Source organism: Buteo buteo, chromosome 1, assembly GCF_964188355.1.
Source record: "Buteo buteo chromosome 1, bButBut1.hap1.1, whole genome shotgun sequence".
Classification (NCBI taxonomy): Eukaryota; Metazoa; Chordata; class Aves; order Accipitriformes; family Accipitridae; genus Buteo; species Buteo buteo.
Genome location: NC_134171.1, coordinates 41,601,808 through 41,614,499, shown reverse-complemented (window position 1 = coordinate 41,614,499; position 12,692 = coordinate 41,601,808). Strand labels below are relative to the sequence as shown.

At 38.6% G+C, this 12,692-nt stretch overlaps 1 protein-coding gene across 1 annotated transcript in view; it reads left to right on the top strand.

Annotated features, from left to right (window-relative positions):
- GALNTL6 (polypeptide N-acetylgalactosaminyltransferase like 6) overlaps positions 1-12,692 on the top strand; it is a 505,591-nt gene that overhangs the window by 452,464 nt on the left and 40,435 nt on the right. Inside the window, exon 7 of the mRNA XM_075028453.1 lies at positions 7,669-7,786. Coding sequence (XP_074884554.1) covers positions 7,669-7,786 — 118 coding nt within the window. The remainder of the gene's footprint in view (positions 1-7,668; positions 7,787-12,692) is intronic.

Sequence of the window (12,692 nt, the reverse complement as noted above, 5' to 3'; positions counted from 1 at the left end):
TTAAAATTCCAGCCTCATGTTTCATAATAACTCAGAGGGGTTATTAAGAGGGATTATAGTAGGAGGTTCATCATGCTTTCATAATCAAAATAATTGGATTTCCACAATAATCAGAGACAGGGTGCCTTCCTACACTTCTGAAATTCTTAGGCTGTGCTAAACACTACTTACCTGTTTGAATTCTGACCTTGGGTTAGCTTTAAATGCAGAAGCTAGTATAGTTGGGAATGTAAACAAGTCAAGAAAGAATATATCCTTTTTCTTAAAAAAAAAAATATCTTTTTTTGTGTTTAGTTTTAGATATGCTTCAAAGTGGAGGTTACCAAAGTCCAGGAGGGACAAAGTAAATTCCTATTTTAGGGACAGTTGGTAATATTTTGCCTCAGATCAATCTTTATTTTTACCTTTAATTTTCAGAGATTATATTTTCAAGGGACAACCTTGAATAGAAATGGTACCCATCAATATGAAAAGGTACTGTCAATTGATGGAGTTGTGTTAAATTTGGCTTAGAGGTTGGGGTTTTTCTCCACAACAGTTCTTACTCAATTCCTACTAATAGGCTGAAGGTTTTTTTGCTGCAGTTGAGCTCTGTATGTCCAAGATCCATGTCTGCTCGTGACATGAATGTGGTTCAGCAGAAGTGCTGCTCTTGGCTCCCCTTTCTTGCTTTTACAGCGCTCAGGTCTCATTCTTGTAAGACTGCTTGTGTATTGGACCCGTCTCTTTACTACGACTTGCAGCATGATATTCCAGTTGTTCTTTTGCTCCTCAGTTTTATCCTTCTGAACACCTTCGCCTGTAGGACATTTCCAGAAGCTTTCATTTTCTTTTTGCTTCAGGATGCTTATTTCTGCTGACACACCTCCTTAGTCTGAGTCCTGTAGATCTCTTCTAACAATAATTCAGATAGATTTTCCTTGGATTATGAGAGGTAATTATGAGAAGGGGAAGCCTTCTCTTCAGACTCACCTCTTCTACAGCTTCATTAATTTTCTAAATATGGGAGGGAAGGCTAAATGGGCCTCAACGTCATTACCGACATAAGGGCTTATCACTCTTTTACAATATGATTTTTTCAATGAAGTTTAGCAATGTGTTAAGAAAAATATGCAAAATATGCTAAGAAACCATGTGATGAAATCACAGTGCAAATTTTTATAAACTGAAACTCAAACGTTTTTAGAGCTTTCTTTGTAGCTGACTCTCTGCAGCTGACATTCTGGCTGTCCATTGGAGAAGAATGGGGTTTTATCTTAATATTCCCCCCCCCTCGCAAAAAAAGTCTAATTAAAACATGAAAAGTAGTTCTGTAGGCCCTTGTGAGTTATTTTTAGGTAATACAACTTGGCTGCTACATGTTTCAGCACAATGATCTATTTTAATATGATTTGAACTGATAGGTTATGTAAAAACTAAGCCTGATGCCTTTTTCTGTCTTTTTCATACTTGTAAAAATATTTGTTTAAATACCAAAAAAAGTGATATAGGTATGATGCCACTTGCACCAGTTTCATGTAATGAAACCAACTGATGATTGTGTAGCACTTTCATAATCTCCAACAACAGTCACTACATAAGAGTGCAAATTTTTATCCAAATTTTTTGACCTCTGTTGGTCATGAGAAATTTGCCGCATTTGGCATCAAAATGAGGCCTTGTTGCAATTTTAGTGGAGAGAGTGTTGATTATGTGGAGATGTAGGCTGCAAAAGTCTGAGTCAAAGTAAATTAGCCCGGATCTTCATCCAGCATAACAGTGCCTTCTGCACTGGGAAGTAGCAGAAAGTCAGGAAAAGCTTGTGTAACTTTGTCACAACCTGTCACAAGCAGCTGCTATCAGTAGTGGGTACTGTTGGGTACGTACCCACTCTCCTGCCACATTAGCATTTCACAAGTTTGAGTTGTTCAAGAAAGATGTTACTTTAACTTAAAACATAATGGAACTCTGCTAAATCTGAATGCACCTCTGCTCTGGAGAAAGGAATAATTTCATTGTCAACATTGACTAGAATTTGAATGGAACTGCTTAAAAAGCAAGATACTTATCATTGCAAAGTTAGTCATTTTGTGCTAGCCTATGCATGAGTGCTCTTTTAGACTGAAAAAAAAATCAGGAGAACTTTTAGCACAGAAATAAACATGGGTGAAATTTTAGTGCTACGCCTCTTCAAGGACAATTTAATTATCACTTGTAAAATAGTTGACTGGGTGCCAGTGAGTAGAAATGTATGAAACATGCATGGAAATACACAGGTATTTATTGTAGGTAAGATGGAGGCAGCGTGCACCCATGTTAAATCTATCAACATATGATGAATTTTGCAAACAAGTCATTAGAAAGATATAGTGAAGGAAAACTAACATAAGAATAACCCAGCTGCTTAGGAGTGACAATAAAATTATACAACAGTTTAATAAGGGAATACAGATTACTGAAACTAACTGGATGTATAGAAGGAGTCTGCACAGTGGGATACAGCTCTACAAATTCAAATTTGCACAAGAGTATCTTCAGTTTGCTTTGTGAAAATTGCTGGCGTACCTTACCATAAACAGTCGGGACTTCAGAGTTACATATGTTAACACAGGAAAAAAATCAGCTGGCTATTTAAAGTGTACTGTGGTGACAGCTTTGAATGTACAGTGAATGAACTGGGGTGGAGGCAGCTTTTATGGGGAGCAAATCAACTTTAAGACAGAGCTTTTCGTTATGTAGTTGCCATATATTTTAAGGTACTGTTTCTAGACTCTGTAAGGAGGTAATGATGTGGACATCAGGAATGCAGTAGTTTGCAAAACCTATGTGATCATTTAGTACAGACAGGGGCACAAATTCATCAAGGGTAAAAGTTGTTCAAAAGACTGGACGCTTGTTCTTGAGGAAAAATGGAAAGAGTAAATCCCATAGTCTAATGTCAGATACAGGTTTTACTTTGTAAATTTTGATGATTTTATAAACATGGAGATTACTCATGTTGCTAGAATAGATAAAAGGTAAAAGAAAACAGTGCCTTACAGAAATATTAAATGTAAAAAAGTCACTACATTTAAAAATACATTTTTGAGTATATTTGGTTAAAGAGTTAAGTATAGAAAAGATTCCACTTTTTATTTTACTTCCTGAAAAATTCAGTAAATCTGATCCATATTCATTCCAGCTACATCAACATCTTTTTCTATGGACAGTATAGAATCTGCCCCTCAATTTATCTTTAGCTGGAGCAACCTTTAAGTTCATATTTTTGTCATTTATTTTATTAATCTATATCACTTCCTTGCCAGTTGATCAACTCATCTTAATTTCAGTTTCTTTTATTTCTGCATTCACTTCATGTGAGTGACCAAGTCTGTCTTTTACATTAGACATACGTAGAATTTTATTTTTAGTTTTAGTAGAACCTTTTATTATCTAGGATTAGTGTCAGCTTCTGCTATTTGCTTTAAGAAGCTTTGGTACAGTATCAGAAATGACAGTGGAGAGCACCAGGAGCAGTAACCACTGAAACAAGCTAATTGAATTTATTCCCTCTCCTGAGGTGCCTTCGTGTGGTATCACTAGGGTGGGGTGGCACTCTCCTTGATTAACAAGACATGGAAATTCACTATAAAAAGTGCACAAGCCCAGCTCAAAGCTGCACTCAGTAGGTCACCAGTCATTTCTGGGACTGTCACTGTGCCAGCAGCAACACAGACCCCTTCCTTCTCATCTGTCACATCCGTGACTCCCCAAGCTCAGCAGGACCCAGCGCTGACTCCTGATGGGGACTGACATTTACTCCGGTTTTTGTACTGCGTGCCAGTTGGTTTGGCACTGAAGGTCAGTTTGTCTAACATATTCTGCATGAGGTGGACACATCTTTTCGGCACTCATCTGTTTCTGTTTGGTAGGTCAGCACAGAGCCTTTAATCAGTCTGGATTATACAAAGAGATGCATAGTGCAATATGCCATTCACTGGATATGATTATAATGACCAAATTTCAGCTGTTCCAAGCAGGTGATCCCTATCAGCCCTTTCCGAAGTGCCCCAGCATGCAGCAGCATCATCTCAGTTCAACAATGATCAATGCACAGTGTAATGTTTTCTTTATGTTGAATAATAGATCACAAAACCTACGTTCACCTACTGACATACAACACTAAATAGATGTGTCATTGGGCATCTTCCAGTCTCAACATCAGCATACCTACTACACACGTCATCTAGCACAGGTACTTTCCTAAGTGTCTTTGTGCATGCTGTCAAAGCTCCTCTTTCCTTTTCACATCTTCACGAATCCTTTAGGTGCACTGTATATATCACTCTTGCAGTGTAATGATTCCAGACCCCTGCTATGCAGTTCATTTGTTTGCAATATACCACAGTCGCTTCTAATGCAAGTAACTTCACACTCCTTTTAAGTCCGTGTCATTCTTTCTCTTACCTTAAAAATTCACAGATGATCTCTTTTCTTCCTCTGCATGTAAATTATGAGAAGTTACAAAATTCTTTGCTGGCTTGTGTTGAGGTGGGGGTTTTTTTTGCAGTCTCACTAAATCAAACTCTTTTCCTGTCTCAGCACAGGAATCTGTGACCTCTTGGGCCATTTTTTGATCAGCTGACTTTTAACTGCAATATTGTTCTTCTAGATATAGTCAGTGAGTCTGTGCAGTACTTCTCATGTGGAATGTTTTTATAACTGTTTTTAAGTTTAGCAGCCTTAGCCTTTCCAGCTTTTCCAATGTTTTGGAAGTCTTTGTCCTTTTCAGTTTTTGACTATAAGTATTTTACAGCTTCCCACTGTAATTACTCACATAATATTACCCTACAGTAGCTCAAGTCTGATTGTTTAAGTGTCCCGAGTAGGACATTTCATGACAAATTACTTCTATAAACATAGCTTGATACTTGACATTTCTATACAGAAGCCATTAAACAAGAGATTAATTCTTCTCCTTTGGGCTCGGGGCAGTTCTTATCTGTGTGAGTGATTCTATTGACTACAAAAGGACTTTTCATATCAGTCATGATTGTAGGAATGGACTCTTGTCTTCATATTTTGGAGACAATTTAAGGCCTATTCAGCAGCAGCTGCTTGCGGCATGGAGCAGAATATATATCCTGTGCCAAGTGGTCAGGTTCACATAGCTTATTGCTCATCCCACTCCAGTGAAAACCAGAAAGCCGTCCTGGTTGTCCTCTCCATTGCTCTTCCTGCAAAACAACAAATGTCAGAACATATTGTGGAACAAGAATGAATGGAGCAATATTACACGCAATTTCTTTTTTCCTTCCTTTTTTTCAGTAAGTGCAAGAGCTATGAGTTTGCTGCTGTTCCAGGCGTTGTTTGGTAGTTTTGCTAATTGTAATAAATGTTCTGAACTTTCGCATCTAAATAACAAGGGGTTTCTTTACTCAGTATTATCACTGGAAAATCTGCAGATTAGTTATAAAGTATCATTTGTAAGTATCTGCCAATTATTTTGCAATTTGAAATCTCTGATTTTTTCATCTTCCATCTGATTCACCTGCCTTTTTCTTAGGCCATTCACTGTGTCAAGAGAAATGCTCATGAAAGATATTGTACTTAAGAGAATTGGACAAATGCTGCATTTCCCCAGTGATTTCTGGGACTTCATTTCTTCTGCCAGTAATGATTTAGTTATAAGCATTCTCCATGCAAGTCCATCTTTATAAAAGGACATTGTGTTTTGATTATTTAGAACTTGAAGTCACAAAGGGCATGTTGTAATTAGGTTTGTTTCAGTAGGAATTGAAAATGTGTTGTAGTAGTCAGAATCCCCAAGGGAAGGTTTCTAATAAAATCTCCATTGAATTTATTCGTATGTGGAAAGAACAGTCAATATTTGAGGTATGAAATGTCAATAAAAGTAAAAAACTGTTAGCATTCAGTGTATGCTACAGTGCACGGCCTTGCCAGTTAGAGTATTGCAGCTTTGTTTCCCAAAGCTTCTATGTGCTTTTAAAAATATAATCTCTAAAGGAAAATAGAATTAGTCTGTTAAAAACAGAGGTCCCTAGTCATGAAAATGGGTAGTTTAATATAAGATATAATCTAAAATCTATATATTTAAAAAGCTATCTTATAGAAGTGAAAGGCAAAATATCCATAATGTTTTTCATTACCATGATTGCAGGTGAGAGGATCATTTTCTAACATTCATGCATGTGGGGATTCGCTGGCATCCTAATGGTGGCAAAGGCCACTCAGCTGTCTGCTTGCTATTTTATCTTCTCCACTGGCTTGGATAAATGATAGCAATATAAAAAGTGTTAAGGCAGAAAAAATATGGCAGAATGTTGTTCCATTAATTTCATGTCCTCTTGAATAAACCTCTAACTTACGCATGGATTCCTGTGATACCTACCAGTCCTGAGTTCACTGCCAAATCCTAAATCAGTGGCAAAGAGGGAAGTTTTTATTTTCCAGTCGGTTCTTCAGGGATGGTACCATCTGCTTCCATAGCCCCAAACAAACCACCAATAGTAATTTAGAACAAAAATGCCCCTAGGTGGGATAATTTTCCCTCAGGGGCTGCAGTGTTACAAAGCACACGGCATAGGATCCAGTTTCATGTCTATTCTCCGATAAGGAAGCACTGCCTGGAAGCCATCTAGGTGTCTCCTACGTTACGTGTCTTTTCTTTTGCTGACCAGCCATCCACAGGAATGTGTTCCTTTTAGCCTCTTGCTCTAAAACTCAGAAGGCAAGTGTTGACCTGCACTGAGTGAACTGAGCAGTTGGGTTGGACTTTCTTCAGCCTGTTGTCTCCTTCCTGTTCAGTGGTGATCCATTTGTATCCCCCTGCCACCACAACTTCAAGGAATCAGTGAGCAACATTTAAATCCTGAGAGCTGTCAATGTATTTACTGCATTAGAAACATGGTCTTCTTGGTAGTGAAAAAAAAAAAAAAAAAGCTTAGTATCCAGTACAAAATTCCTGCTTAGAAATTAAAAATGCATTTTTCATTAATATTCTCTAACACTAACTTTAAATATCCCATGTGTTTTCTGTATTATCTGTGGAAAAGGCTGAGTTAATTCAAGTAAATTCCACATGTTTGTTCATGGAATAAATGGAAACATAGCAAATTATTTGCCTATGAGTTAAATTACCACTGTGAGACAAAGTTTAGGAGTTTTAAATGCTGCTGCAGAGAAGCAGATTTAACTCCCAACAGCTGCTCTGTAGCCATCCGCTGTCACCTTTCTGCCTTCTCTAGCCAGCACCTATGAGATTGAAATGAATTGAAAAGTTTTGCTAACTTTCAAATGTGAGTTACTTCGCATGGTGTACTGAGACCACATTAAACACTTTGGCAGGTTTCCAGAGTCCCTTTCTTTTTCTGTTATATGGGTTTATTCAGTAATGAACAGAATTTGATTTTTTTTTAAAAAGGAGTTTGTGCATGACTGTCTGCCATGCTCTATATCTATCTACATGTCTATCACATTGCCTGTTTCTCATCTAGAGTCCATTTTGGGGTGAATAAAGGTAAATGTTGTTTGTTTACAGTACTTTTTGTCTATGCCTTCCATAGCTTTGCAGTTGTGGAAGCCAGCCCAGCTACATTCACACAAACACAGACACAGGTGCGCGCACGGACGCACACGCATGGTCCAAACATCTTCATTACTGTTTGTATTGTTTTATCCATCCTTCAGGTCTCCTGTAATGGCTGGAGGTCTATTTGCCGTTAACCGGAAGTGGTTTTGGCAGCTGGGAGGCTATGACCCGGGATTAGAAATATGGGGAGGAGAGCAGTATGAAATCTCCTTTAAGGTAAGTCCTTTAAGGTAAATTAAGGTAAGGTAAGTACAATACTACTTTTTTCTTTAGGAATTCCCACTAATTTCAGAGAATTATGCCATAAACATACACTCTAGAAGCCATACAAAAATCACACTGAGTGCAGTTCCCTCTGAAAATGTGGTAGCTTACCACCATCAAAGAATGAGGTTCTACCTTGTCCCTTTTGTCGTCTTCTCCATTTACCTTCTCTCAGATGCTGCATTTACTTCATGATCAAGTGCTGAGCTCAGCTCAATAAGCCCACAGAGAACTAATCCAGAAAAAAAGAAAATTGCATAATTTTCTGCCCAGATCAACAAGTTTAATCATCTCTAGGGGTAGACTCCCCTGGAGTCAGCTCAGGGAAATGGGTGGAAATGGAAAAAGAAAGTCATAGGCAGAAGGACCCCTTTCAGTAGCAGTGAATCACTAGACTGGCTTGTCTGCTGTCAACTGTTATCTACAGGCCAGCTTTTCAAAATCAGATGATTTTTTAATTGCATTTGAATTATTGTAATGACAAAATATATGGGGAGTTTTCAAGCGCTCAGGTTATGTACAACCAGCCACGGTATATCCTTATGCCCTTCATGTGGACGTGTGTATTCAAATCAGTTACTTGGCTTTTACATGTCAAGTTGAAAGTCTTGTTACTTTCCACATGTAAAATACGTATTTCAGTTAGTTTGATGAGGACTAACATGTCTAATCTTGAAAATTGAGTTTATTGTGGTCTAGTATTCCCAAAGACATAAGAACTTTACCTCATGGCCTCTACATGCAAAGATTTTTAATGACTTGATAGAATTTCATGACATAGATGAATTGAGTCAAGCATATTTGCATAAAGCTTGGAACTGAAATTATGATTCACATTTAGCTTCAGGATCTTTCCAACCTACTTCCAAACTCCGATAGTGTAAAGCTCAGTAAATAAATTCACTATGTCAGCCATGACTAATATCATGCATCTTGCTGAATCTGAGTTTCAGCAGTGATTAAAACAACAGAGCTGAGGCCATTCTGTTGAACAAAACATACAGCGTGACCCGACACTGGACTGCCAGGCTGTCTTTGCAGTTCTCAAGAACAGTGAAATGGTTTGTATTAACTGTGCTACTCTCCTGTTTCTCCATATCATTTTTATACCCCAGTAAAATAGAACAGGAAGGCAGGGGAAACCCAATAGCTAGGCAGTGTATTTAGAATATATTGATTTACTTTTTGTCTATTTAGCTTGTTTCACAGGCAAATGTAAGTAGTCACTAGTAGCTGTCACAATGGTCTCTGACAGGTCACCCATGATTTTATTATCCTATTTCAAATATTCCTTTTATTCATCATCACAAAGAATATACTTGTAATGCTCTCCAGTCCTTGTATAGAAACCATGGTAACAGCACTGGAAATTGAGATACTAGATTGTCCCAGTGTGTTTTGCTCAAGTGATAGGTTTTTTTGGAGGCAGCTGTGTCACACTGGGTCTCATTTCAGTCATATCTCCTGATTCATCTCATTAGCATACACTAACCTTAGGGTCCCTGTCCTTTCTTATTAGTGTTAAAAGAAGAAAAAAATACTCTTTAGAAATGATTGCCAAATAGGAACAACTTCCTTTTGGAAGGATTTAACAGATGTAAGTTTTAAAAAGAAGACTGCTGTTTGATTTGGAATGACAAAAAAATGGGAGAAAAATCATGGAGGCAGAAGGGAGAAACAGAAAGGACTGGGGTTTATTATATCAGAATCACCAATATCAGCTTGGGAAAGGTTTCTGCTTCAACAGTTTCTACTGTAGCTATAGATTCAGTCATCTGAAAACTTATTTAAATGAGGACAAGTTAGCTAGACAGTTTAATTTACCAGCTTTATTCACAAAACGTGGGAAGATGGTGGACTTTCCATCTCTCTGTAATTCACAAAGCCAGTGAAAAAGCTGGACGACCAGCCTCGTTCAGTTTCCTCAGCTACTTGAGTGGGTCTGAAACTACATCTTACCTTTTCTTAGAGTGTCCACATCTATGACCTGTGGAAGTGTCATAGGATGGGTGCCCTGTGTTGATGCCATGTCTCACATTAATGTTATTTTGCTTGGCATATAATTATTTGGAGCGTCCTGCCTCAAGAACATCTCTAACCACCAGATAGTTAGCTATTCTCACATGTTTCATCTTTGATTCAACTAATTCTTAAGTATTTTGTAAAAATAGGACTGATTTGCATTAAGAAGTCGCAAAAAGAAGCCAATTTGAAAAGTCCTGTAACTGTGGCAAATTTGTGTTTAGAGGACTGTTTCAGGCTGATCTTTAACCTCAGAGACAGACACAGTGTTCCTTTTATGTCCTTCATTATCTCATTTTTAACTTTGAGATTTATTTGTACGAAAGCTGCAATATAAGGGTAAATAAGTAAACAATCTGTGTACTATAAACAGAGACCATGCTGATGACATGACCTCCCCAATGTCAGACTGGGGATTCTTGTGGTTAATTCAAATAATAATACAGTGATGTAGTTATGGAGGGATGCATGCCAGAGCGAGAGCTGTCATGTGCTCCCTGAAATGGAGTAGTGTCTGGTTCATCTTGAACTGGTTGCCCTGCTCTGTGAGCTGGAGTGAGGAGTGTTTGCAGATCATTTCTGGTCCTCAGTGATGCATTTTAAACTCTGTGGATCGACAGACTACTGTAACCCTTCTGCTTTACAATTTAGCAGTAGATCCAGGTACTACAGAGTCCAAGTAAGCTGTGGCATGTCTTTAATTAGCATCGCTAATGTTTTGATGCAAAGGAAAGCTTCCAGGTATGCTCAGGAAGATTTTTCACAAATGTGCGTGTCAGATATCATGTTTATATGTCCAAATTCACTGGTGGCAAATGTGGAATAATGTTTAAGAAACAGTGTATGTTTGATATTCTCTGGCCTAATTTTGTTTGGAGAAGAATTTCCTAGATGTTGGAATGAAACTCCACTCCACAGAAGCAATCACACATTATACAGGGAAAAAAACACTTAACAATTAAGATCCTATTAAGGAAGAGCATCTTCTCAGCCAAAAGCCTCTGCATTACTGTACCAGAGACATCCACAGTCATCCCCTCAACTCAAGTTACAGGAGTGTTAGCTACAAAGCAAGTGGGAAGCCATGAGTGCAAAGTGTGGGCTTAGAGAGTCAAAGAAATTGGATCTTTCAGAAAAGTATGATGGCTAGATCTGTGCTAGTCAAGACTCAGTAAAATAGTTTGTCTAAAGTCTTCTGACTTAAGGAATTACTAGCTTCTTCATCACAAACTTAATATCAACTACTCTGCTCTGCTCACTGTAACCTTCTACTGCACTTTGCAAACCCCAGACACGCAATGAATTAAAGTCTGGTGCTGGATCAAGGGCCATCATGCTAGCTCAAAGGAATCACTAATAATAGCAAAGCCATATTGCTTTATGAGTTCAAGATGCTAGACAGAGTTCAAGGAGTGATTAAAAATTAGATTAGCAGGACAAGTGGTTGCCTGGGGAGTCAGGCAGCAGTTCCTGACAAGAAGAGGTCGAAGCAGATTTAGGAAAGGTACTCAGGCTGGGAAGCTTGAAGGGAAGGTGTCAATTTTGATGTTTCTCTTTGGCAGTTTCACTAGGTGTGACCTGGGGTGACAGACACCAGGCTTCAATGCAAAGCACAGACCTAACCAACAGTCCTTTTCTGGAGGGGAGGTTGCATTAGCTCATTGTACAGACACAGAAGATGGGTGGTGTGAGCAAAAATATATGTTTGTGTGTGTTTCAGGGGGAAGGGTGTTCACCGGAAAGAGAAAGATACTGCAGAGAGTGAATCTGCAGTGAATCTAAATTTACTGCAGTATAATGCAATGTTTCTCCAAAATACAGTACACTTTACAATGTTTCTGTGACATTTGGAATTGTGCCATAGCAGGAAAGGAAACTTCCTCAAACTTCAGGCGTGACTATTCCAGGTGCTGAGTTGTCAGGAGCACAAAGAGATAGGTTAAAAAAAGCTGCTGCTTAAAAATTTGCTTGACCTTTATTTCATTGGCTACAAACCCCAACATATTTCTCTTTCGTTCTTTTCTTGCTTGCTAACATTGCTGCAGAGGACAGCAGCAAGCATAGCGCTGGGTGCCATGCTGATTAACTGCTGTTTCCAAATCAGAGCACATGCATGCACATTCAGTGACTGGTGAGGCAGCCACAACCCGTGTCTCAAAATATGACCTCTTCATTAAATAGTTTCTTAGATTAATTTTTACATAAGAAATAATGTGCAGCATTTTAATTTTTTTGGCAGCATAACCTCAGGATCAATTTTTTAATTAAAAAGATGTATGATATCTTACTGATGATACTGTTCAGCGTGTGCTAGACTTGTGAAAGCTGGCAAGGCGCTGGACCTAACCTGATTAATAGCATCTCTTCTCAGTAACCAGGGAAGCCACTATATAGGAAATCCTAAATTTAAATCTCTTAGAAAGGCACAGTTTAGGTAGTAATCTCCAAAATGTAGAGTAGTGAAATCTCCTGTGTTGGCTGAAGATCCTTGTGGTGAGTTGACCCTGGCTGGACCCCAGGTGCCCACCAAAGTCACTCTATCACTCCCCTCCTCAGCTCGACAGGGGAGAGAAAATATAACAAAAGGCTCGTGGGTTGAGATAAGGGCAGGGAGAGATCACTCACAGATTACTGTCACGGGCAAAACAGACTCGACTTGAGGAAAAATTAATTTAATTTATTACTAATCAGATCAGAGTAGGATAATGAGAAATAAAACCAAATCTTAAAACACCTTCTCCCCAGCTGTCCCTTCTTCCTGGGCTTAACTCTGCTCCAAATTTTCTCTACCTCCTCCCCTCCAGCAGCACAGGGGGACGGGGAAAGGGGGTTGTGG